Raw genomic sequence first — 27998 nt, forward strand, 5'->3', positions numbered from 1 at the left:
AGTGGAAAGGCCACAAGGTTATCTTCAAGAAAGTTGACATGATTGAGCTGCTGTCGGACGTCCTTGGGGATGTTCATGGCAAGGTCCGTCTTGTGTCCATCCCCAATTAGGTCGATGGCATGAAATAGTTGTCTCAGCTAGTGTTTCAAAGTAGTTTGGATTGTGTTTAATTAGCCGAACCTTGCATATTATCAAGCCCTCTGAGGGTAGTACTATATTTGAATCCCTCTATAGGAACTACTGCAACTTTTGTGTGCCCGTGCATTATGTGAGAACCCTCATAAGTGTTGCCGAAACAGATACATCATCATGAGTTTTTTCATGTAATATGGCATGGTAAGGCATAAGTTGACACTGTTTATCATATACATGTTCAACAGAAAGTATACAATTTGAAGTTTCTAATGATATATTTTTTGTGATGTATAACATGTATTAGGGTGGTCTATTTATTAACCTAAAGATACGAGCAAGCCTTATAAATCCTTATAAATCGGAAAGGAGATAGTATGTGTGATATTACTCATAGTGAGTAACTAACTATGTTAGTCAAATCATCTCTCTTCATTAGATCATTACCACATAAATAAATTTACTGAGTTAGACCTTATTCGACCTTATGTTACTGTTGAAATTACCATTCTCAGCCTTGTTACTGTTGAAGTTACTCCCACTATGGGCAGTCTCAGCCGCCTCTGTGCCGGGCTGCCAGCACAACAAGAGCAGCAGGCCAGCAGCCCCACGTAGTGGCCCTTCTCGAAGAGTCCAACCCAATCAAGGCTCAAAGAGACGGTAAACCGGTTCAGTCAAACCAGCGGTCTATTCTTTTAGCGTTATATAACAATATATGGGAAAAATGGTCTTTTCATGTCACCTGAGACCTTCACTTGTCAAAATGGACGAAAAGTGTCACATAGGAAGAAAATTTGCACTTAGTGTCAAATAGGGAAGAAATTCTTATTTTGGGCAGCAGAATAGGAAAGCAAATTCAAGAAAGCGCCAAGTGAGGAATTCTCTCAACTATCCGAGGAGCATGGTTAAGACAGATGCTCAAATTGATTTCACATTTTGGCTTGACGACAGCAACAGTTAAGATCAAAGTTCATCTAGACTCCAGACAACACAATCCCATCGGCTGGAGGCTCCGGCCCTTGATGATAAGACGGATCTTCCTCTGCTTATAGGTACCTAAAATGGAGACCATGCTTCAGTTTTACATCTTAAATGCCCTTCTCCCGGAACTGTCTTCTTCCATATCCGTGTCTTCCGAAAGTACAATTTCCACGTCCCTGGTATCCCTTTTTAATACGTTGCCTAACTTCGCAACTGCTTCGGTCTGCTGTTGCAATGCCTATTTTGTGCAGTTAAAAATTCTCAACTTGACAGAATACCAGGCCATAAAAATGGACAGACAAAGATTAAAACCTGCCCTTACCTCAAGAAGCTCGGTAACATTCTGCTTATCGACTTTGGTTGAACTCGGAATATAGATGGGACCACTAGCGCAGCCGGCGCTTGCAAGAACACGTGAGGTTGAAAGAAGATTATAAGCTCTCTTCGATAGATCACCGCCGGTTCCTTTTATCTGTTTACAGAAGATTCAAATAATCAAAATCCATAATCAACCAAATGCAGAACTAATAGACAGGTAAAAGAGCTAACCTGCTTTATTATAGCAACCAATCTTTCATATAAATCGGCTTCCTCTTTCATTAACGGAACACGGAAACCCCGGTTTTCCAAAGCCTCCACTATTCTCATGATCTTTATCAGGAGTTCAAAAAATATATAATGGTCAGATACAAGACATGAATAATGAATTTGCATTTCCTATGCGCATTTTTAGTTATGAAAAAAGGAGAAGAAATATCACCCTTAGGAGGCGCCTCTCAATAACAAGCTCTTGATGCTTCAACCGTTGGATCCAGGGATATGTGTCAGCTTGGAAATGTCTTTGCAGCTACAGTTGAGTCTTTTTTTATGCAAGATATTGATTCCTGGACAAATAAATGAAAATGCCACGATATGATTATACCTTCTTAACATTGGAGTGGGTCATGCTCAATCTTTCAGTATCTGAAACAAGAACTTCATCTTGGAGCTGCACAGAAGGAAAAAGGGCTATAGTAAACAGATCTTGTCAAATGTCAACAACCCGGCAAACAATATTACTGTGAAGAGTACTAACTTTTTTCGTTGGAACACACGGAAAAAAGGGACATAAATTTGGGGGGAGGGGGGGTAGAATCCCACGAGCAAAACATGAATGACCACACTGTAACCCACACATTACATCTGTCTGAGTTGCATGGCGACATTTCCTTGTATGCCTGGAGCCCTGGATACGTACTAGAAAAAACATACTCCCTCCATCTACTAATACAAGGCCACTTCATATTTTATGTCTAACTTTGACCATTAATTTATCAACAAAATGAGAGTTATATGCCATTGGATGCACATTTGAAAGACTTTCCGATGATATATTTGTTATGACATACAACCCATATTTTCTTGACCAAAATTATAAGTCAAAGTTTGACACGAAAACGAAGTGGCCTTGTATATAAAAATGGAGGGCGTACAAGTAATAGCTGCGTTATGGCTGCTAAGAAAACAGAACTGGCCTTAAGTACAGCAAACAATCAAGACAACCAACAAATTGTTCAACTACTGCTGTTAGGTAAATAATATTACAAATTGTTCAGACAGGACATTTTGGTTGGAGGTAATATTCCCTCAGCCTGGCAGGTTCATCATCCACCCAGTACTCATAACCAAACGGGTGTATGAGAGTCGAAAACTTGGATGATCGAAACACATCCCTCTTCATCCCGAAAACCAAATGGACCCTATATGAGGAAGGAACAGGAAACATACGACGTGGGGCAGTAAGCAACTAAGGTAAGCAGAAATTCAGCAGGATTAAGTTTACTTTTGAAACTTTGCAAGGACATAGGTCATGCACTTACAAAGATCAGTATGTGAGCATGTCATTCATCGGAGCAGCAAATGCGCTATGTTCCATCTTTTAAAAGCACATGTTATAATAATATGCATACCAACTATACTTCTTTGTACACAATAAAGGCATCGTTATTCAATTCTGACAATACCATAAATGACATTCAAATTTGATAAACGAATGCCCAGAAAGGTTCTCAAAATACGTATGCATGCAAAATGTGGAAGATGCATCCCATGCTGAGTATTCCACTCTGCTGTAAGGTCTTCATAGAGCAAGGAGGGTACCACAGAGATGGATAACATCAAAATAAATGGAATTCTTTCTTTTCTTGAGTTCCATTTTAGATACTCTTCACTCTACATCTCGTATTTTGGTATACAAGACGGAAAAAATAACAATTTTACAGACTTAAGTAAGCTTTTGTAATTTTGCAGAATTTATTATTCTCAAATGGGGTCAGCTTTGAGCCCTTATCTTTTTGCCTTGGTGATGGATGAGGTCACAAGGGATATACAAGGAGATATCCCATGGTGTATGCTCTTTGCAGATGATGTGGTGCTAGTTGACGATAGTCGGACTGGGGTCAATAGGAAGTTAGAGTTATGGAGACAAACCTTGGAATCAAAAGGTTTTAGGCTTAGTAGAACTAAAACTGAGTACATGAGGTGCGGTTTCAGTACTACTAGGCGCGAGGAGGAGGTTAGCCTGGGTGGACAGGTGGTGCCTCAAAAGGACACCTTTCGAGATTTGGGGTCAATGTTGTTGAAGGATGGAGATATTGATGAAGATGTGAATCATCGCATCAAAGCCGGATGGATGAAGTGGCGCCAGGCTTCTGGCATTCTCTGTGACGAGTGCCACAAAAGCTAAAAGGCAAGTTCTACAGGACGATGGTTCGACCCGCAATGTTGTATGGCGCTGAGTGTTGGCCGACTAAAAGGCGACATGTTCAACAGTTAGGTGTGGCGAAGATGTGCATGTTGAGGTGGATGTGTGGCCACACGAGGAAGGATCGAGTCCGGAATGATGATATACGAGATAGAGTTGGGGTAGCACCAATTGAAGGGAAGCTTGTCCAACATCGTCTGAGATGGTTTGGGCATATTCAGCGCAGGCTTCCAGAAGCTCCAGTGCATAGCAGACGACTAAAGCGTGCGGGTAATGTCAAGAGAGATCAGGGTAGACCGAATTTGACATGGAACGAGTCCGTAAAGAGAGATTTGAAGGACTGGAGTATCACCAAAGAACTAGCTATGGACAGGGGTGCGTGGAAACTTGCTATCCATGTGCCAGAACCATGAGTTAGAACCATGAGTTGGTCGCAAGATCTGATGGGTTTCACCTCTAGCCTACCCCAACTTGTTTGGGACTAAAGGCTTCGTCGTTGTTGTTGTTATTCTCAAATGGTCATATTTTGGTATACAAGACTTAAAAAACAACAATTTTATAGACTTAAGGTAAAAACAACAATTTGCTATCCTTTTGTAATTTTGCAGAATTTTATTATTCAAAATCGTAAACCTACTGTGAAGTCCACATCTGTAATTTTTCAAGGTCTTAAATGATAAACCTTTGGGTATTGCTGTATTGATAGTTGATGAACACTAATGTTGCATCAAATAAATTGCAAAATTCATCAAAAGAACAAGTACGAAAAGCAACCATACTGATGAAGAACAATAAAGAAAATCAGAAGTCAAATCAATTTTGAATTATTCTACACACTTCTAATCCATTTTAGATAAGCTGATCCTTAAGTCATAGGTTGTTGTAGTAGTTGTTTCCTAAACGTCCATCCTAATATTTTGTATATGGGAGTGGTCAAAAGCCCACAGAGTTACAACAAAATCACACAAAGTCACATGCCTGAAGAAAAAGAAAATTACAATGAAGCCTCTAGAGGGCACGTGTATGATGTCAATCCTGATTAGAGGACACCGCATCCACCAAGCTTCATGTGGTTGGAGAGGTGTTGTTGTATTTGTTTTCCTATCATATGAGGATAATGAGAGTCTTCTAGCTATGAGTAGAAGTTGAACCTTAAGTAATGTTCTATAGTCTTCTAGCTATAAGTAGAAGTTGAGATGTGAAGGCTTCCCAAAGACCTATAAATAGAGGTGCTCACCTCTAGTTTGTATCCAACCTATGTACCAACTGTTAGAAAAGAATTGTGCTGTGTGTGTAGTTACCATATTGTATAGGAACTTCTTCACTGATTTCCCTCTTGTGTTATATGTACCGGCTGTTGGCCTTGTTAGGGTTAGGTACCCAACCGCCGCCTCTGGTCGCCACCACCATCCCTCTCTCCATCGAGCATCCCCTCTTCCTTCTAGGCCAAGGATGCCTCTGGCCAGGTCGATGCCATTCTAGGCCCTGGCACTGTCCTTCCCGTCAGGCGCCGCCAGCCGCCTTAACCTCTACTTGTCGTCATCAAGCCCTTGGCGGTCCAGGTCACAGCTGTTTCAAGACCTGCTAGAATGGCACCCCCTCCACCACCACCGGAGCTGTCCCAGTCCCCTGATGTCCTGCTATCTTCGACGGACAGAACTACGGGGACTGGGTGCAGCACACGAAGCTGCACATGAGGGGCCAGCTGGTCTAGGAGCGCCTCACAGGTTTTCTGCCCTATCCTCTGCTACCCACTCCTCCGGCTGAGGTGGTCTTCAATGTTGATGCGGATAATACCAAGCAACGTGAGGTGCTCGATGCCTTTAAGGAGGCCACTGAAGAGTACTAGAATCAACTCCACCTGTACATGCAATGGACAAATGATGATGCTCGAGCCTCATCTTGGTGAACAGCATGGATGTCGATCTCACCATGGATGTGGTGGCCCTTATCACTGTGTATCAGATGTGGGAGCGCCATCGCCGTCGCTACAAATCTACTAGGGATGCCATGTATCTCTTTGTTGTTCGTCAAGAGTAACTACTAAAGCTGGAGGTTTGTCACCTCTACGACTTCCACACTTGCCTCCGATTGGAGTTCAAGCAGAGTCGTGCTCCGCTGTTGGCATGCCACCCTCGGCTCTCTACTATGGAGGGCCTTGCTGAGGTGCGCTCTGAGGAGCTGCATCTACACAGCACGGGCTTGTTGCCGTCCTCTTCAGCAGTCCTGGCTGCCCGCACTACACCACCGCTGCAAGGTGGGCCTTCTCCTACACCGGTGGCAGCAGCCTCCAATAGAGCCTTCAGCACCTACTGGAAGCAGGATGGTCACATGATCATGGAGTGCATTAAGAGGAAGAGACAGGGTCGTGGCCGTCCTCACAAGGACTCAGGAGGCTCCTCTGTTTCTCATGAGGGCTCCCTTGAGAAGGTTCACCAGGAGATGCTCACCTTGCTGCGCCACCTTGCTGCTTCTGCACCATCCTCAGGTTCTGCTGGTCAAACGTCTGGTCCACCACCACACTATTCGTCAGGTACATCTTTGCCCTGGATTCTTGATTCTTGGGCCTCCTTCAACATGACACCACACATACATGACCTTTGTGTGGTCAACTTTGTGCCCTCTCCACTTCCCCTTCAGATAGAGGATGGCACTTCTCTTCCTCTTGCAACATGAGAGATTCTTTTTGCATCTTCTTTCATTCCTTGTTGTTTCTTATGTTCCTAAATGACTATGCAAAACCTCTGTCTGTTGGTCAACTTTACTAACTTGGGTTGCCGTGTTATTCAGGATTCTGACTCTTGATGTGTTCAAGATCATTGTACGGGGACTTTGGTTGGGATCGATCCCCGGTGGTACGACTCTCCACATCTTTGGGAGCTCGACTGGTTGCGCCTTCCTTCTGCTGCGTCCTCTAGCCAGTCGGACATAACCACCCCTTTTGCTTCAGCTGCCACCACCACCACATCCTTCGCTCAGTGGCATCATCGACAAGGTCACATTTGTGGCTCTCGCTTGTCTTCTTTGGTTAGGAGTGGGGTTCTGGGTATGTCTCCAATGATAGTTCACTAAATTGTATGGGTTTAAGCTTGGCAAGCAGATACAACTCCCCTATCCCTCTAGTAATTTTGTTTCTCAGTGACCTTTTCAACTTGTTCACCCTGATGTATGGGGTCCTGCCCCCTTTGTTTCGAAAGGGATTCACAAATATTATATGATCTTCATCGATGATTTTCTCACCACACTTGGATCTACTTGATGTCATCTCGTAGTCAAGTGCTTCAAAGTTACAAGTCTTCCGCTACCATGGTTCGCATTCAGTATGAATCCTCCGTTCGAGTTTTTCGCACGGATTCGGCTAGCGAGTACCTATCTCGTGAGCTTCATGGTTTTCTTGCTGAACAGGGCACCCTTCCTCGGTATTCCTATCGAGGCGCCCATGCTCGAAATGGGGTGGCTGAACGCAAACATCACCACATCCTTGAGACTATCTTCTGTTGTTTCTCAGTGACCTTTTCAATTTTGTTTCTCCTACACCGGTGGCAGCAGCCTCCATCGGCACCTACTGGAAGCAGGATGGTCACATGATCATGGAGTGCATTAAGAGGAAGAGACAGGGTCGTGGCCGTCCTCACAAGGACTCGGGACGCTCCTCTGTTTCTCGTGAGGGCTCCCTTGAGAAGGTTCACCACGAGATGCTCACCTTGCTGCTTCTGCACCATCCTCAGGTTGTGCTGGTCAAACGTCTGGTCCACCGCCACACTCTTCGTCAGGTACATCTTTGCCCTGGATTCTTGATTCTGGGGCCTCCTTCAACATGACACCACACATACATAACCTTTGTGTGGTCAACTTTGTGCCCTCTCCACTTCCCCTTCAGATAGAGGATGGCACTTCTCTTCCTCTTGCAACATGAGAGATTCTTTTTGTATCTTCTTTCATTCCTTGTTGTTTCTTATGTTCCTAAATGACTATGCAAAACCTCTGTCTGTTGGTCAACTTTACTAACTTGGTGTTGACACTCGAAAATGGCATGATCGCAAAGAGTGACTTGAGGCTATAATGATATGAGGTTAAAATTATGAGTTCATGTCACCAATTGATGGCCCTCTTCAAGATGATCGAAATAAATATGAAGATGGACCAAAACGGAGCTCAAGTGCAAAAGATATGGCGATTTTGGAGTTACCCGTGTTGACATCAGATTAGAAAATGGTATGGAACGTTATTAAGACGGCCTCGGATGGAAAAAAAAATTCATGAAAGTTCTTCGTCTCGTCGAAATGGACGATTTTGGTATAAAGATCGTCTTAATCCGAGGTCGTATGCAAAAGTTACAATCAAAACTGTGTGCTGCAGCACTGTATGGCCGGATCATCCGGACCGGGGTCCAGATCATCCGGCCGGGGGACGAAAAATTGACCCAAACAACAGAAGCTAAAAGTTGAAGCCGGATGATCTGGGTCAAGTCCCGGATGATCCGGGTAAAGGCCGGACAATCCGGGCAATCGTCCGGACGTCCGGACAAGTTTTTCTGCTGCAGACTTTAGAAAACGGCCCGAAACACCTTCAAGATGGCCTCGGATCGATAAGTGTTCAACATGAAAGTTGTGCGTCTCGTCGAGACGGTTGATTTTGATATAAAAAACGTCCAAATCCATGGTCGTATGTGCATTCTAGAGCCAAAACAGTAAGCTGCTGTCAGAAAACTGGGCTAGGCCGGATCATCCGGGCCGGAAGTCGTGAAAAGTCCGAATTTGGCTAGATTTTGATGATTTGGACGACAAGGCAAGTCCTTTTCTTGTACGGGAAGTCCATCCGCCTCTTATATAGACGAGGGGTGACGGCCGATTGAACAACAACACACAATCGCAAAACACATCTACTTTTTACCCTAGTTTTATATCTCTCCCTTGTTCTTTCTCTCTCGTTCTTCGTTCGTTCTTCGTTTTGAAGGGCAGCGATCCTCGAGGCTCTAGGGGCGGGCGAACCGACCTAGGGCAGCCCATAGCCGCCGCGCGTCCAGACGGGGTCCCTCCCGGGCGCGTGGGGTTTCGGGTGCTCAAAAGCGCCCGCCGGATTGCTTGCGTACCGCGCTTCCGGACGGGTCTCCTTCGACGTGAGCTGCGGTGCATCACCCTCGGCGTTGGAGGTACACGGTGACGTGTTCGTGTGCGAATACACTTTTTGGCGACTCCGCTGGGGACGAAAGATCAAGAATCATCATCAACCATGTCTAATCTCCCCAAGCCCTCAGAAGTTGACGCCGATAACATCATTAAGCCCGGTCTTGATGAACTATCGGATGAACATCGCCAAGCCTACGAAGCGCGCAAGAAGCAGCGTGAAGAGGATTTTGAGGCGCTCAAGAAGAAGCGCGAGGAGGAGGATTTGGAAGTGTTTCTTTCAAGTTTCAAGAAGGACCGTCAAGGCAACATCACTCCGGTTGGAAACATCAATTTTCCTCCCCTCATCGACGAACAAGATGTAATCACTGTGAGTAAAGTTTTTTCTCCAGAGCAAGTGGCTGTGATTGAAAGTCTTGTTAGTAAGGGTAATGTGATGGCATACAATTCTTTTGTGGCTAGTGCTAATGCTCAGAAAAATATGCCTCCATCATCTAGTGGTACTGTTGGTATATCTGAAAACCCTAGTCCAACTTTACCTATTTCATCGGCACCTCCTATACAACAACAATATAGTATGCCGTTGAATTTTTACCCTAGTCAAACCAACCAGCTTGTGGCTGCACCTACATACCCTAATCCTATTATGAGTGTGCCCAATTCGGCGTCAACGCCGAATCACTTTGTCACACCACCCATAGGCGCAAGCATGTTTGGTCTTCCGCCGAATTATGGTTCGGCGCCCATCCCACAAGTTGCACCAATAGCTAGTACTCAGGTTGCTCCTATGTCATTGCCACAAACATCTTCATCTCCTATGTCATAGCTAGTACTCAGGATCCAATTTTAGCTAAATTAAGGGAGGATTTGCATAAGATGTTTCTAGAAACTTTCGGAGACGAGCCGAAAGTAGAGAGTCGTGTGTACCAAAAGCCTTATCCTGAACACTTCGATGCAATTTCTTACCCTCAAGGTTATAAGGTTCCTGATTTTGTTAAATTTAGTGGTGAGGGTACGAAAACAACTTGGGAGCATGTGAGTCAGTATCTAGCACAGTTGGGTGAAGCAGGTTCCATAGAAGAATTGAAAGTGCGTTTATTTCCATTATCTTTAACTGGTACCGCATTTTCATGGTTTGCTGCTTTACCACATGGCTCGATTCTCTTATGGTCGCAGTTAGAGCAAAAGTTTCATGATCACTTTTATAGCGGCGATAATGAGCTAAAGTTGTCACATCTTACATCGGTTAGGCAGAAACATGATGAATCGGTCACCGATTATGTCAAGAGGTTTAGAGATATAAAAAACCGATGTTATAGCTTAGTGATAACTGAGAGAGACTTGGCAGATCTTGTTCTTAATGGTTTGAAAACTCACATTAAAGAGAGGCTAGAAAGTTATGAGTTTTCGAGCATTAATCAAGTCTTACAAAAAGCTTTGGCCCAAGAGAGTCAAAGTAAAGAGGTCCATAGGTCTACAACCGATCGTCCTAGAATGCATATGGTTGAACACGATGATGATAATTCAGACGATGAGGTTGATGTCTATACTACTGAATTTGTTTGGTCCTCAAAGGCCAAACCCTATATGTGCAATGCTCTTAAGCCGATTCGCAAGAATCGTGATGAGCAGATGAGGTTTACTTTTGATATATCAAAGTGTGATAAAATATTTGATGCTCTCTTGCAAGATAAGATGATTAGAATATCACACACCATACCGCCGTTTGAGGAGCTGAAACGGCGTGCTTATTGCAAGTACCATAATTCATTTTCTCATGCTACTAACGATTGCAATGTTTTCCGACGACAGATACAATCGGCCATTAATGACGGACGATTGAATTTTGCTGAGATGCAAGTTGATAAACAACCCTTGCCGATAAACACCATGGACTTGGAGGGAAAGAAAATGTTGATTCGGCCTAGCATAGCCGAATCTGCTAACAAAGATAATGTTGTTATTGGTGAACCCAGGAAAGGCAAGGAGGGCGACAAAGTATTGGGACGAGAGGTTGTGCTTGATAAGCAACCCGATGGCAAAGAAATATTGAAGATCACCATAAAAAATCCTTCACTCGGGGGGCAACCACAAGTACAAGAAGATACTCATGTTAAATTTATCAAGCCCAAGAATTCTTAAGTTTGCAAGTGGGAAAAGAGCAAAGCTAAGCGCAAGCGAATCAGGCCAACTTTTGATATGTTGCTATCCAAATATGCAAGTCAAGCGGCCGGTTCTAGCTCTAATCGGCCATCACATTCAAAGCGTTCAAGATTGCCTCCAGAGCAAGAGTTTCGACAATATGCAAGGCCATATGGGTCATGGGCACCGACACCATTGATGTCACAACCCTCCTATGCGCCATATTACATGAGAGGCTTCAGTGGAGGATGGGGGCAGCCCCCAATGGCTCCTTATGCTTTCCCTATGGGGTGGGCAGCACCTAGAAGGCCTGCTCGCGAGAGGCTTTATTGTCCCACACAAGGCCGTTTGAGCTATGGTGCTAATCGGCCAACAAAAATTTCTCCAAGTAAGGCCAATAAAAAAGTGTGGCGTGTTAAGTCATCTAATGCGGAAATTTCAGAATGCGACAAGCAAAAGGAGATCGAAAAGCCAGCTGTTGGTAATCTGGCTACTTCTAATGGTGATATTGTTATTGTTCAGCAGGGTTCCATGGTTAGTGATCATGAGGCGAGCACAAGCAAGGCCAAACCAAGGGATCCCAAATATACTCAACCTGAGTGGTGTCCTCCCGGTTTAACCAAGACCATGAAAAGGATATTACAACGCATGAGGAACCACGAGAAGGTAGAGCACAGAGAGGAGAGGCAAAGGGACGAATTGTTAAGTGAAATTCGGCCCATGGCACTCACAAAACAAGTGTGGAGGCCTAAACAAAAAGAAAACGCAGATACTACATTAGCTACAGCAACACATTCACCACCAAAAGAGGATGATGCAACCCCTATTACATCGTCCACACCACCTGAAACATCCCCTTCAATTGAGGAAATTTTAAGCCCAATATACACATTGGGAGATGAAGATGAAATGGTGGATTACAAATCTACGCCGGTTCGGGAAGGTATGGATATTAATATGGTGTATTACTTACTTGCCGAGTTTCGTGCTATAGGTGAAGAAGGGGAGGTAGCCCAACTGGATTTTGGTCCTAAGAACGCTATCTTCGAGAAGCCAAAAGAACCGGTGAAACACTTGAAGCCATTGTACCTCAAAGGTCATATTAACGGATCGCCAGTTGCTAGGATGCTCGTTGATGGTGGTGCTGTGGTAAATCTTATGCCCTAGTCGGTCTTCAAGAAGTTGGGGTTAGATGATGATGCATTGATGAAGACCAATATGGTACTTAATGGGTTTGAGGATAAAGAAAAGACAGAGGCCAAAGGTGTGATGTGCATGGAACTCACCATGGGAAGCAAAACTTTGGCCACCACATTCTTCATCGCCGAGGTGCTATTATGTTATATTAGGCCGCGATTGGGTTCATGCTAACCAATGTGTGCCATCTACCATGCATCAATTTTTAATACAATGGGTCGATGACGAGGTAGAAGTCATTCACGCGGATAATTCGGCTTGTGTTGCTTTGACCGATGCATCGGTGAATTGGAATCATCCTGATGTTACTTGCTTAACAGGGCGTGACCTCTCGGAGTTTGATTTCCTTAGTGCTACGAGGAACGGGTTCATTCCCATCTCTTTAAAGCCGATTGGTGGTAATCGGTTCCAAGGTATGATGTAAACAAGAAGTTAAAATCAAGGGCCGATATAGAATTATCGCCCTAAGCATAAACATGGCCGGTATAGAAATTATCGCCCTAAGCGCATATAAATGGCCGATGGAGTGTTGACATCGTCCTTAGACCAACGTGTTCAAGATATTTTTCGGCACGCTAGCTTTGCCGAAAAACAGGGGGGCATGTGTTGACGCTCGAAAATGGCATGATCGCAAAGAGTGACTTGAGGCTATAATGATATGAGGTTAAAATTATGAGTTCATGTCATCAATTGATGGCCCTCTTCAAGATGATCGAAATAAATATGAAGATGGACCAAAACGGAGCTCAAGTGCAAAAGATATGGCAATTTTGGAGTTACCCATGTTGACATCAGATTAGAAAATGGTATGGAACATTATTAAGACGGCCTCGGATGGAAAAAATTTCTTCATGAAAGTTCTTCGTCTCATCGAAACGGACGATTTTGGTATAAAGATCGTCTTAATCCGAGGTTGTAAGCAAAAGTTACAGTCAAAACTGTGTGCTGCAGCACTGTATGGCCGGATCATCTGGCCGGGTCCAGATCATCCGGCCGGGGGACGAAAAATTGACCCAAACAACAGAAGCTAAAAGTTGAAGCCGGATGATCTGGGTCAAGTCCCGGATGATCCGGGTAAAGGCCGGACAATCTGGGCAATCGTCCGAACGTCCGGACAAGTTTTTCTGCTGCAGACAGAAAACGGCCCGAAACACCTTCAAGATGGCCTCGGATCGAAAAGTGTTCAACATGAAAGTTGTGCGTCTCGTCGAGACGGTTGATTTTGATATAAAAAACGTCCAAATCCAAGGTCGTATGTGCATTCTAGAGCCAAAACAGTAAGCTGCTGTCAGAAAACTGGGCTAGGCCGGATCATCCGGGCCTAGAGCCGGACATCCGGGCCGGAAGTCGTGAAAAGTCCGAATTTGGCTAGATTTTGATGATTTGGACGACAAGGCAAGTCCTTTTCTTGTACGGGAAGTCCATCCGCCTCTTATATAGACGAGGGGTGACGGCCGATTGAACAACAACACACAATCGCAAAACACATCTACTTTTTACCCTAGTTTTATATCTCCCCCTTGTTCTTTCTCTCTCGTTCTTCGTTCGTTCTTCGTTTTGAAGGGCAGCGATCCTCGAGGCTCTAGGGGCGGGCGAACCGACCTAGGGCAGCCCATAGCCGCCGCACGTCCAGACGGGGTCCTTCCCGAGCGCGTGGGGTTTCGGGTGCTCAAAAGCGCCCGCCGGATTGCTTGCGTACCGCGCTTCCGGACGGGTCTCCTTCGACGTGAGCTGCGGTGCATCACCCTCGGCGTTGGAGGTACACGGTAACGTGTTCGTGTGCGAATATTTGGGTTGTCGTGTTATTAAGGATTCTGACTCTTGATGTGTTCAAGATCATCGTACGGGGACTCTGGTTGGGATCGATCCCCGGTGGTACGACTCTCCACATCTTTGGGAGCTCGACTGGTTGCACCTTCCTTCTGCTGCGTCCTCTAGCCAGTCGGACATAACCACCCCTTTTGCTTCAGCTGCCACCACCACCACATCCTTCGCTCAGTGGCATCATCGACAAGGTCACATTTGTGGCTCTCGCTTGTCTTCTTTGGTTAGGAGTGGGGTTCTGGGTATGTCTCCAATGATAGTTCACTAAATTGTATGGGTTTAAGCTTGGCAAGCAGATACAACTCCCCTATCCCTCTAGTAATTTTGTTTCTCAGTGACCTTTTCAACTTGTTCACCCTGATGTATGGGGTCCTGCCCCCTTTGTTTCGAAAGGGATTCACAAATATTATATGATCTTCATCGATGATTTTCTCACCACACTTGGATCTACTTGATGTCATCTCGTAGTCAAGTGCTTCAAAGTTACAAGTCTTCCGCTACCATGGTTCGCATTCAGTATGAATCCTCCGTTCGAGTTTTTCGCACGGATTCGGCTGGCGAGTACCTATCTCGTGAGCTTCGTGGTTTTCTTGCTGAACAGGGCACCCTTCCTCGGTATTCCTATCGAGGCGCCCATGCTCGAAATGGGGTGGCTGAACGCAAACATCACCACATCCTTGAGACTATCTTCTGTTGTTTCTCAGTGACCTTCTCAATTTTGTTTCTCCTACACCGGTGGCAGCAGCCTCCAATAGAGCCTTCAGCACCTACTGGAAGCAGGATGGTCACATGATCATGGAGTGCATTAAGAGGAAGAGACAGGGTCGTGGCCGTCCTCACAAGGACTCGGGACGCTCCTCTGATTCTCGTGAGGGCTCCCTTGAGAAGGTTCACCAGGAGATGCTCACCTTGCTGCGCCACCTTGCGGCTTCTGCACCACCCTCAGGTTCTGCTGGTCAAACATCTAGTCCACCGCCACACCCTTCGTCAGGTACATCTTTGCCCTGGATTCTTGATTCTGGGGCCTCCTTCAACATGACACCACACATACATGACCTTTGTGTGGTCAACTTTGTGCCCTCTCCACTTCCCCTTAAGATAGAGGATGGCACTTCTCTTCCTCTTGCAACATGAGAGATTCTTTTTGCATCTTCTTTCATTCCTTGTTGTTTCTTATGTTCCTAAATGACTATGCAAAACCTCTGTCTGTTGGTCAACTTTACTAACTTGGGTTGTCGTGTTATTCAGGATTCTGACTCTTGATGTGTTCAAGATCATCGTACGGGGACTCTGGTTGGGATCGATCCCCGGTGGTACGACTCTCCACACCTTTGGGAGCTCGACTGGTTGTGCCTTCCTTCTACTGCGTCCTCTAGCCAGTCGGACATAACCACCCCTTTTGCTTCAGCTGCCACTACCACCACATCCTTCGCTCAGTGACATCATCGACAAGGTACATTTGTGGCTCTCGCTTGTCTTCTTTGGTTAGGAGTGGGGTTCTGGGTCTGTCTCCAATGATAGTTCACTAAATTGTATGGGTTTAAGCTTGGCAAGCAGATACAACTCCCCTATCCCTCTAGTAATTTTGTTTCTCAGTGACCTTTTCAACTTGTTCACTCTGATGTACGGGGTCCTGCCCCCTTTGTTTCGAAAGGGATTCACAACTATTATATAATCTTCATCGATGATTTTCTCACCACTTGGATCTACTTGATGTCATCTCGTAGTCAAGTGCTTCAAAGTTACAAGTTTTCCGCTACCATGGTTCGCATTCAGTATGAATCCTCCGTTCGAGTTTTTCGCACGAATTCGGCTGGCAAGTACCTATCTTGTGAGCTTCGTGGTTTTCTTGCAGAACAGGGCACCCTTCCTCAGTATTCCTATCCAGGCGCCCATGCTCGAAATGGGGTGGCTGAACGCAAACATCGCCACATCCTTGAGACTATCTTCTGTTGCCCCCCCCCCCCCACACACACACACACTTTTGGGCTGAAGCTGTCTCTAATGTTGTTTATATCATTAATATTCAGTTTTCTGCTCTCAGGGGGATACCGGTTGATCATCTAGGTGATGGTCCAGCTAATTATAGTGCTATATGCCTTTTGGGGGGTGCCCTCAATATGTTGAATGTGTTTTCCTTGGCTACAATTTAGAGCACAAGGGTTACCGTTGTCAAACCCTATTGCTCAAAGACTGGGGATCTCCAAAGATGTCACTTCTGACAAGTCTCGCCACCTCTACCCTTGTCATTCTTCTACTGCCACCAAAGAGACTATTCCTTCGTCTGCTCATGAGCTTCAGCTTACACAGGATGAGGTTTCTGTTCCTGACTCTCCTACCCGGGTTGAGTCATTCACTCTCTCTCCTTTTCCATTTGTCTACTCCCATCGTGCTCAACACCCTTCTCCCTCTGATGCACCACCTTCCCTTCCACTCCTTCCTCGTTGGGTCCCGTTCCTTCAGGGTCACCTACTCCCCCTTGCTCAGTATAATCCGAGTGATTGCCACTCTCCAACCTCCTATGTTGTTGTTGCTACCACTATTGTTGAGTCGTATCACGAGGCGGCTGCGGAGAGGCACTTGGGGCCTTGTACCACTGCCTACAGGCATTAGACCCATCACTTGCAAAGGGTCTACAAGGTTAAGACAAGTTCAGATGATTCTCTCGAGCACTACAAAGCTCGTCTTGTTATGTGTGGCTTCCAGCAGGAGTATGGTCATGACTATGATGAGACCTTTGCTCATGTTGCTCAGATGACCACTCTTCACGCTCTTTTGGTTGTTGCAGTTGTTCGGTAGTGGTCCATCTCTCAATTGGATGTCAAGAATGCATTCCTAAAAGGTGAGCTGTGAGAAGTGGTCCATATGCAGCCGCCTCCTGGATATACTCTCTCCAATGGCACTGTTTGTTGCCTTTGGTGCTCTCTTTACGGGCTGAAACAAGCTCCTTGTGCATGTTTCGACGTTCCTCCGACGCCATCACAGGGACTGGACTCTCTGCTAGTGCTCATGATCCTACTTTGTTTATTCACACTTCTCATGCTCGCACTCTTTTGCTACTTTGTGTTGATGACATGATTATCACAAGGGATGACCACCAATTCATTGATTTTGTCAAGAGCCGCCTAAATGAGCAATTCATTGATTTTGTCAAGAGCCGCCTAAATGAGCAATTCTTGATGCCTGATTTGGGTTCTCTTCACTACTTTCTAGGACTTGAGATCATTTCTTCCCTGAAGGCACTTATTCCAAGATCTTCCGCCTCACTGATCAGTGCACGGTTGACACTCCTATGGAGTTTGGTCTTCATCTTCGTCCTATTGAGGGTGAACCCCTTGCGGATCCCGCTCACTACCATCATCTTGTCGGGAGCCTTGTCTATCTAGGCATCATTCACCCTCACATTTCTTGAGTTGTGCACATTATGAGTCTGTTTGTCTATGCTCCCACTCAACTTCACTACAGCCATCTTCTTGTTCTTTGTTATCTTCGTTGGAATGTGACACTACTTATCCTTCCCTTGCTCCAGCTCTCTTTAGCTTCAGACCTGCTGTGACGCGATCTGGGCCACAATGATCGCCGCTCTCTCTCTCTCTCAAAACTATTGTGTTTTTCTTGGCTCCTCTCTCTATCAAGAAGCAGACTGGTGTATCTCGCTCCAATGTTGAGGCTGAGCTGCGAGTTATGGCGTCCGTGAATGCAGAGATCACTTGGCTACGTTGTCTTCTTCAGGACTTTGGTGTTTCCACAACTGCACCGACCCCTTTGCTCTTTGATAACACTGGGGCGCTCAGCATTACCCGTGATCATGTGAAGCATGAGCTCACCAAGCACGTCTGTGTTGATGCCTCCTACATGCGTCCTCAGGTGCAAGAGCAAGAGTGGTAGGTGGCCCAAAAGTATGTGCCCTCGAAGCTTCAGCTTGCTGCTTTTTTGACAGAAGGTCAGACATGGTCACAACACAGCTTCTTCATGTCCAAACTCGGTGTCCAAGATCCCCCTTGAGTATGAGGGGGGAGGGGGTGTTAGAACAGGGTTGTGTTTTGTGTGTAGTTGCCATATTGCGTAGAGGCTTCTTTGCTTATTTCCCTCTTGGGTATATGTACTAGTTGTTGGCCTCATTCAATACAAGAAGCTTAGTTCGTAACACCCGCTACCTACTTCAGCTTGGTGTTTTTATATAAAATAATGGACTAGATCTTGTGTTCTTAGTTTTGAACTGAACCCATATGCTGCCATATCACCAATATTTGCATCGAGCAATATTCAGCTCGGCACGTTGAAGTAGTTCCTTCACCAATAGTGTTGTACACTCTGCAGCAGCAAGGTGGAGTTGTTCCTCCACAACCTTGTGCTACTTGAGGTGATACCAGAGCCTTGTTGATCAATAGTAGTTCTCGGTGTCCTCTTTGAAAGTGAGTTGTAGCAAGTGATGGAGCAACGGGAGAAGAGGATGGATGCAGCGTAACAACAACACACTAAAACACTACATGAGGATCCTAGCGGAGATTTGATTAGCTAGTTGAGATGATAAGAAAGGATGTTCCACATGTTGCCAATGAAAATGTTGTAGCTAACGTCGGCTACGGAGGTTGCAAGGTGGGATACTCAGAGAACACAAGGGTTGCCGCCGTGTAGGCGTCGTGGTAAAGTAGGAGGGTAGTGGGGAAAGATTGGAGAATTAGAGGGGTAGAAGAGAACAATAGATAGGAACTAGGTATTTCATTGCTTGCCTCCGTACAAGGGGGATACATCCTTATATACACCCTTTAGGTACTTCAACAAACCCTGGATACTTCTAGACTAGGCTGGATCCATCTAAGAGACAACTAGACTGCCCACAAATAGAGTCTTCTACTAGGACACATACACCCTGGATACTTCTAGACTAGGTTGGGTTCATCACGGAGATAACTAGAGGTCTTCCCACAAACAGATTCTTCTACCAGGACGCACACACCCTGGATTCTTCTAGACTAGCTTGAAGACAACTGGACTCTAAGATGACACAACATTACTCCCCCCTTGCAGATACAACTCGTCATCCAGCTGTAGTTCATGGCGGATCTTCCTCGTCGTCGCCATCATTTACTTCAAGGCAAAAAAGGCGTGGGCGACGACGGCCTCTTGAGAACCTTTCATCGCAATTTGAAATACAATCTGTTTTCCCTTCTTTCTGCCATCTCTGCACTTGGCAATCGGTGGACGTGTGTTCTTCCCCAAAGGAGCTTTAGCATTCCATATCTTGTTATTGTTCGATAGGCATGGATGACTTGTCATTGGAGGCCGTAGCTATGATGGTTGCTCGTTATTCATACACACATGCTAGGCTCATGGCCACTTGTAGGCCAGAAGGGTTATGAAGTTCCACATTGACTCGTAGTAGATCAATCAACCTGGACGTGAAAAGTTGAACCTGCTGCGGCATTGAGAGGGGGTCAACACGACAAAGTAGTGCTTGAAACCTCTATGTATTTTGCAACAGATCCCATCTGTTTGAAGCGCGCAAGTTCTCCTAGTGGATTGGTCCGAATAGGAGGACGAAATTGTAGTTGGCACCGCTCCTTCGATGCTTTGCCCCTAAAAGTTGCTCACCGGTTCAACCAAACCAGCGGGTCATCCTCACCACTAAATTATAGAAAATCCAATTTGTCGTATTCTCTGTGTTAGCAACATGAACCACCGATGGAGGAACATGTGGGACACCAGACTTGAGGGGCCTAGGTGGCATTTGTTGCAGTGGAAACAAAAATCATGTCTGTGAATTGGGAGGCACTATCCGTAAGCCTTGCATCTCGTGCGATGATGTGATGATGTCTGGGAGCATGGCACTTGGTGTTGTGCCAAGATTGTGGAAAATACATAGGAGAACCTGGGTACCAGGCGCACCCTATATGCGAAAAAAAATAGTAATTCAAAAGAAGTTCAAAAAATCTCAAAACTTTTTTGGTATCCAACATGATCAAATACTGTAGTCGTATAAAAAGATTTGTCAAATAAAGACTTTCGTTGTATCCTGGGTCGAAGATTCAGCAAAAAACGCTATATACAAGTACTATTCACGCTATATTGTCGTCATAAACTTGTCTTTTTTGCCCGGAAGTCAATAGGAATCATTTCTTGTCCAAACTTTTTATATGAGTACAATACCTAATCATGTTTGATTTGATTCCAAAAAAGATTTGGATTTTTTTTGAACTTTTTTTGAATTACTAAATTTTTTGCGCATATAGGGTGCACGGGAACCCGAGAGCACCAAGTTCCCGTCCGCGTTTGTGTCGTCACTAGGTTGGCGGCCAAATCTGCTGATTTGTTGCCGTTCAGGAAGGGTAAGGATGGAGGGCGCTACAAGATGCCATCGCCTCCTCCCGGCACACCTGACCTCTCCTCAAGTGCCTTGACTCGCAGATCCAGCGATGCAAACTCCTTGGTGAATTTGTCGCTCAGCTATGCGCTGCCAAGACTTCATCATTAGAATTGATCTTTCTTTCAGGCACATCGTCAACCATGGGCTCTGGCGCTGACCCCAGATGTTGTAGGGTGGTATACTCGGAGGACAAGAGGTTCGTCGCCATGTAGGCGCCGTCGTACAGTATAGGGGTAGTGGGGAAAGATTGGAGAATTACTAAGGTAGAAGAGAAGCATAGGTAGAAACTAGATATTCATTGCTTCCCTCCTTACAATGGGGATACATGCTTATATGGACCCTTTAAGTACTTCAACACACCTACTTCTAGATGGGTCCATCTAAGAGACAGCTTTCATCTAGGAGATGTGATAAGGATCAACGTGATGATCCTATAGTTTTTGCCCGATCTTTCACCGCAAGACAATTAGATAGCAAACCTCTAATCACGTGATCAATCCATGCAACCTGAAGATGAGGAAACAAATCCAGCAAGCAACATGAAGATGAATAACACGCCTCTAACCTTGGCACGATAATCATTGATCACACAAGGACCTTCATGCAATCATCACTTTATTTGATAAACAGCAGCGCCGTCCCCGGAGGGATGATTCACCACGTGGACACAATGTTCAAAACTCGATCTAAAAATTTGACCCCCTCTAAACCTAGCCACTGGCCTCCTTATATAGGCATCTAGAAAACTAGTCGGTTGGACAGGCCCACACCGAAACACACAAAATAAAAATCCTAAGTGGCCCATATCATGACCCGAAAATAAAATAGATAAAACTAGAACCGACCAAGTACATGGTTCAGTCACCCCCTTTGGCACACCTCTAACTTGAAGGAGTCCTGAAGTTGGGCTTCACCTCCTCCTTCATGGGAACAACATGAGGTACTGGGATGCCCTCATCATCCTCCCCCCGTTGAGAAGGCGTTGTCCTCAACGCTGGAGGGTCTTCTCTAATGAGTGGCATCAAATCAGCAACAATGGCACGCTTCGCCGCCATCTGCAAGTCTCGCTGACCTGCCACACCACCTCCTCCCTCTCGGCTACCTATACTTGTCACCGCCGGTGGCACCACCTTCCGTCGACACATAAGCTTGGACTTAGGCGCCAACAGCTTCTTCTCCACTGTCGATGGAGCTCGTTGTCGCTGAACGTGGAACTTCTTTGTACAACCCTGCAAAATAGGAGCAATGCCCGGGCCACACAATTGACGAACACATCCATCTTTGCCTGTGTGCATACGCGTAGCTGCTCCAACAAATCTCCCCCCAACTGGTCCAACAAACATGCGGTCTACTACCCGCTCCTCCATAAGCACCGAGACACGAGCAGCACAACTATCATCTGTCTGAACACCTTGGCCGACACAAATTGGAAGTGTAGGACTAGCTGCAATCTTTGTCATCTCACCACTAAGAGGCTTGGCATCAACCGACTTGTCACCAACAGGCACAACTGGCTTGTCATCGACAGGCACAGCTGAAACAATATCAGTACTGACACTCCACCCATCATGCTCCTCCTTCGGAAGCTCAACTATCCTTTGTTTTGGCTTGGCCTTGTGCACTTTCTCCTTGCGCACCACCAACACCACATCCGACTTGATATGATCATCTATCATAGGCTTCAACGTCCGTTGTTTGCCATCATGCAAAAAATGTATATGTATTTGCTCTCCCAGCATGGATAGCATTGTGATCATACTGCCATGGACGCCCAAGTAACAATCCACACACCTCCAATGGCAATACATCGCATTCCACCTCATTAGGATACTCACCAACTGTAAATGGCACACGCGCCTTATGTGTAACCTTCAGCATACCGCAGCTATTCAACCACTCTAGATGCTTAGGTTCAGGAATACACCAAGTGGACAACCCCAAAGATGCCACCATTGCCTTGCTTATGCCATTGGTACAGCTACCACCGTTAATCATCAACTTGCCCTTGATCATGCACTGTGTCTGAAATAAATTCCAACGCTGGCCTCTATCAACTGTCATGCAAGCATCACCATGTACCCGCTTGAGTTGCACATTCAGCCCAATCAATGGTATAACGTCATCCATCAAAATCGTGTCAACATCAGCCTTGTCCTCCTTAGAACCAGTATGCGTTGTCGCTGCCTCGTTGACATCATCTATCTGAACCACAGACGTGTCCTTGCAAATTACCTTCGCAGAAGTGCGAAGGCTGCACAGTATGTGCGGGAAAAATTGTAATGAGCTTTCTTAATTCCGCTTGCATCTCTTTAATGATCTGTTGTATATCAGCGATATCAGTTCGAGCCAGCTCCTTAGGGCAACTCCAACGGGCAGACCCAAACGGACACGGATTTTGTCCGCTTTTTGTCCGTTTGGGTGGGCCAAACGGACATCCGTGTCCGCTTTTGTATTTGGGTCAGCTGATGTGCCCAACGGGGTGCAGACCCATTTGGACATGTACGTCCCGACATTTCAACAAACACCTGATGGGCCGCCGCGCTCGCCATGCTCCATACGCGCCCGCAGTCGCGCTTGTGCTCCTGCCGTGCTCGCCGCCGCGCCCGCATCCTGCCTTGGCCGCGTCCGCCGCCTGCGCACCCCGCGCTCACCTGCTACCACGCCGCGCCCGCGTCCAACCGCCAGCACGCCCGCATCCGGCCTCGCCCGCTTCGGCATCCTGCCGCGCCCGCCGCCGTGCCCGCGAGCTCGCCGTACCCGCGGTTTGGACGTGCGCGAGGGGGTCCCGAAGCTGCACCACGGCCACCACGCGGCGCGAGCGTGGCGGTGCATGGCGAGCGGGGCTACCGGGGCAAACGCAGAGGGGCGCATGCCGCGACGGTGCAGGGCAAGCGCGGTGGCGCGGGGCACGTGCGGCGGCGGTGCAGGGTGAGCGCAGCGGGGCGAGCGCGGTGGCGCGGGGCGAGCGCAGCGGGGCGCGGGGCGCGTGCGGCGGCGATGCAGGGCGAGCGCGGTGGCGCGGGGCGAGCGCAGCGGGGCGCGGTGCGCGTGCGGCGGCGATGTAGGGCGAGCGCGGTGGCGCGTGCCGCGGCGGTGCAGGGCAAGCGCGGCGGTGCAGGGCAAGCGCGGTGGCGCGGGGCGCGTGCCGCGGCGGTGCAGGGCGAGGGCGGTGGCGCGCGGCGCGGCACGGCGGGCGCGGCAGGCTGCTGCTAGCCAGCTAGCTAGCACGCGGCCGGCTAGCTAGCTAGCTCGCTTGCATGCACGGCCCGGGCAGAGTAGCTGCTACGCCAGCTAGCTAGCTCGCATGCACGAAGGCCCGGGCAGAGTAGCTCCGGCAGGGGACGGGGGACGGGCGGGGAGTAGCTCCGGGGGCCGGCGAGGAGTAGCTCCGGGCGCCGGCAAGGAGCATAGCGCGGAACGAGATCTGGTGCGTGGGTGGTGGGCCAGTACAGAGAAAAGGAGGACAGAAAAGTGAGCCTATGACAAGTAGGCCATATCTCGCATGCAGCGGACGGAGCGGACGAGGAGCACGCAGAAAGCGTCCGCTTTGTGTCCGCCACGGACCCAAATGCAACCCAAATTTGAGACCGAAATGGGTCCGTGCGGACACAAAGCAGACGCAAAATGGAAATGGGTCCGCGCGTTGGGCAGTCGTTTTTGTCTGCGCAGACCCAAACAGACATGGGCGGACGAAATGGGTCACCCCATTGGAGTTGCTCTTAGACTTCTCATCCAACCGAGAAAACCATGTGGAAGGCATCTTCCAATTTGCAAAGAGAATAAAATCACTATTTTTTTCTGTTAATTAGACTCACGTACAAGGGAACCAACGTGAGTTGGTAGAGAATTTCCGATCTACTAATACGTACGTGTGTCCAACTAACCAGATTAATCCAAACGCCAAACGGCTGCTTCTCTACTTGCCGATCGTTCTTTCCTCACACAAAATTGCAACAATAACTGGGCCAAAAAAATAGTGACGTAAAGCCAGTAACAATCCGATCTGTACCTCTCTCTTGATCTTGTTCCTTTTTTTATTTCTCACACGAAAAGCTCCACCAAAAGCGGATAGATTGATCTGAAGCAAACTCCTTTCTTTTCTGTTATGGACCAGACTTTCCCACGTACATACGCTAACCACCAATTCCTATCCAACACTAAAACAAACAAACCGATCTCACCAAAAAAACTGATCAGATCCGTGCGCAAACCCAGCTGCTCCGTTTGAATCTTTTCCTCGCTTGATCCTGGACTGCACGCACAAGAGAAACAGATCCAATCTGATCGATCGGAAAAATAAGTTCTGGCGCCTGTATGTATTCCGAGAACAGAGGAAATCGATCTTGTCACAAGTGAAACGGAAATCAATTAGACCCAATCTTCAATCTACGTGCAAACTCCTCGGCGGCACCAACAACTATCCACAGCAGATCTTCAAAGCCTCAGGAATCTACGAGTGCTATAGCAAACACCAGCAGATCAATTTCAATAAGACGAACTCGCGGTGACAAACCCAGTAATCTGATACCACATGATAAGGATCAACGTGATGATCCTATAGTTTTTGCCCGATCTTTCACCGCAAGACAATTAGATAGCAAACCTTCCAATCACGTGATCAATCCACGCAACCTAAAGATGAGAAAACGAATCCAGCAAGCAACGTGAAGATGAATAACACGCCTCTAACCTTGGCACGATAATCCTTGATCACACAAGAACCTTCACGCAATCATCACTTTATTTGATAAACAGCAACGCCGTCCCCGGAGGGATGATTCACCACGTGGACACAATGTTCAAAACTCGATCTAAAAATTTGACCCCCTCTAAACCTAGCCACTGGCCTCCTTATATAGGCATCTAGAAAACTAGTCGGTTGGACAGGCCCACACTAAAACACACAAAATAAAAATCCTAAGTGGCCCATATCATGACCTGGAAATAAAATAGTAAAACTGGAACCGACCAAGTACATGGTTCGGTCACCCCCTTTGGCACACCTCTAACTTGGAGGAGTCCTGAAGTTGGGCTCTCCTCCTTCATGGGAACAACATGAGGTACTGGGATGCCCTCATCAAGATGACTGGACTCTTCCGGCAAACAAATTCTTTTACCAGGACACACACACACACGCACACACACATTAGATACTTCTAGATTAAGCTTGATAGACAACTGGACTCTAAGATGCCATTTATTACAAGAGGAAGATGTTCCGACGACGAAGATGGGGGTAATCTTGGAGCAAGAGTACCACAACAACGTGCAGTTTAGCGTACTTCAAGAAGGCCAGTGCCTTGAAGAACCTGATCTCTATGCATATCCTAGAGTACCCAACCCTACATATGCAAGAGAAAGATATAAGGTGAAAGTTGAGATCCCTACTTTTAATGCGGTGTTGATATTGAAGTGTGCCTTGATCGACTATGTAAAGTGGAGACTTTCTTTAAGGTCATGAATATTCCAGAAGATCATAGAGCTCCTTTGGTCACAAACAAGCTAAAAGGTTAGCAAAGTATAGACTAAGAACTTGAAAGAGGTTTGCTCAATCTACCTTCCCCTAAGGGGATCAAGACCTCCATCTGGGAGAAGAATTCCCAATGATTACAAGCCAGCCCTCCTCTCTTTAGGTTGGGGAAGAACTATCTCTCAAGACCTCCATCTCTTTTAGATTTGGGGATGAACAGCCTCGTCTTGCCTTTTACCATTGCTTGCTTGTTGGATCTAAGTTGCACATCATGTATTGACTTTGTGCTATGAGTGTGTACTTGGTAGTGCATTTTTGCCTTGTGTGTGTTTCCTCTTGTTCTTTGTGTTCAATTGTTCATCCATGAATCCAATTCCAATTATGAAGATCGGCCAGCCCTATGGCTTGCCTCGTATCAGATCTTGGACTAGACCTTATGTTCTAAGAGTTCTGGACTGAACTTCTGCTACCACATTGGCCTATATTTGCATCTTGAGCGATATCTACCACAACACTTTGAAGTAGTTCCTTCAAGACTTGTGTTGTACACTCGGTAGGGGCAAAGTGGAGTTATTCCACCACAAACCTGTGTTGCTTTAAATATTTGACGTTTCATAAAAACCAAATCAACACCATAAAACCATTTTGATGTGTCATCCAAGTGTGGCATGTAATCGCTCTTCAAGGTAAAATGTTATGTTAGGAAAAAACTAATGTTACCAACAATAAGAGTAATAATATGGATATCCTCTCCTGTATTGAGCACTATGTTATTTATCATCTACATTTCCAAGTACATATTGAACGAAGGTGAGTTAGAAAGTTCATATATAAGCATTTTTGTCAACTTTTTACAGCTATCAACATGTATGCGGAAGTATGCCTACATATTGAGGTTGTAAAAATCAGTACTTTGTCACTTGACAATTCGTCACATCCAATGAAAGGTGTCTAGTTTCAATAATGGTTGCTAGTATACCTTAAGCCGGCAGGAGAGATCTTTAAACCCCTGCACAAGTTGAGGCCATAGCCTCTCCCTGTCCGCACTATCCATGCACTCAAGCTTACCCATCGCCTCTGCCCACATGATCTACACCCACAAGACCACAATTAACATGATCATGTTATGATATCCAGGAACAGCACCACGAAAGGGAAAAACATGGATTGAACTAATTTATCCAACTACGCACATCAGATGCTGCTACAGGCTTCACCCTTTGTGAAGGATCTGTCACGCTAAACAATAGATGCTGCCATCAAAACAGACAGAAAAGCATAAAAGAAGTCACATTAACCAGGATCTTTGCAACACAAATACCAAAGTTGCTAGGAGAATCTCACCCTAAAAGCATAGCGAGGGTTGCCTGGGTCCTCCTTGTACGCATCCACCATAGCCTATAAGAACTTAAAAATACCAAGTTTTCGAACCGTTCCTTCCTCAAACCATTAAAAAGGGGCCAACATTTCTACTAGGGTTGCGGACCTGAATGTCGCGGTCGGAGGGCGAGAGCGGCAGCGGCGCAACTGGGGCCATCTGGGTGGTAATCTGCCCGCCAGCCCCGCCGCCGAAACCAAAAGGCGAAGGGGACGGAGTCACCTGCTGCTGGAACCCAAAGGGTGACGGCGATGACGACGGCGGCGCTCCGAACGCCGGGGTCGACGATGGCGTGCCAAACGTCGGGCTCGAAGTGGGCGTCCAAAACGACGGCGTAGAGGAGGGTGCGCCGAAGGCAGGGGTGGATGAAGGGACTCCGAAGGCCGGGGTGGACGACGGCGCGCCAAATGCCGGCGTGGAGGAAGGGGTGCCGAAGGCAGGGGTAGTGGAGTGAGTTCCGAAAGAGGGCGTAGAAGAGGGCGTCCCGAAGAGGGAAGGAGAGTTGGGGGTCCCGAACATGGCGGCCGACGCAGGGGACCAGCGATCACCGGCGGCGAGGGTTACGGGGTTTAGGGTTTCTCGGGGAGAGACAGCGGAGCGGATCGACCGGAGCGGAGGGGCGGAAAGAAAAAGGAAAT

The 27998-nt window shown here is 46.7% G+C and overlaps 1 protein-coding gene across 1 annotated transcript; it reads right to left on the minus strand.

Moving 5' to 3' along the window:
- Positions 1–914: 914 nt before the first annotated feature.
- LOC123052767 (nuclear pore complex protein NUP54) lies at positions 915–27998 on the minus strand. The gene is made up of 9 exons (XM_044476102.1): positions 27469–27998; positions 27327–27380; positions 27176–27235; positions 26962–27072; positions 2036–2101; positions 1874–1960; positions 1663–1764; positions 1436–1585; positions 915–1351 (listed from the first exon to the last, which is right to left on the minus strand). The coding sequence occupies exons 1-9, from the start codon at positions 27877–27879 to the stop codon at positions 1214–1216; spliced, it is 1179 nt and encodes a 392-aa protein (XP_044332037.1). The 5' UTR covers positions 27880–27998; the 3' UTR covers positions 915–1213.

This window comes from Triticum aestivum, chromosome 2D (genome assembly GCF_018294505.1).
Source record: "Triticum aestivum cultivar Chinese Spring chromosome 2D, IWGSC CS RefSeq v2.1, whole genome shotgun sequence".
Lineage (NCBI taxonomy): Eukaryota > Viridiplantae > Streptophyta > Magnoliopsida > Poales > Poaceae > Triticum > Triticum aestivum.

What these genes read in the sequence shown, in the direction of transcription:
- LOC123052767 (XM_044476102.1), bottom strand. Translation starts at nt 27,879, where the DNA reads ATGTTCGGGACCCCCAACTCTCCTTCCCTCTTCGGGACGCCCTCTTCT. An exon ending in AGCCTGTAGCAGCATCTGAT is followed by an intron (nt 27,073 to 27,175) that starts GTGCGTAGTTGG and finishes TTGTGGGTGTAG; the next exon opens with ATCATGTGGGCAGAGGCGAT. An exon ending in TGGTTGCTATAATAAAGCAG is followed by an intron (nt 1,586 to 1,662) that starts GTTAGCTCTTTT and finishes TTCTGTAAACAG; the next exon opens with ATAAAAGGAACCGGCGGTGA.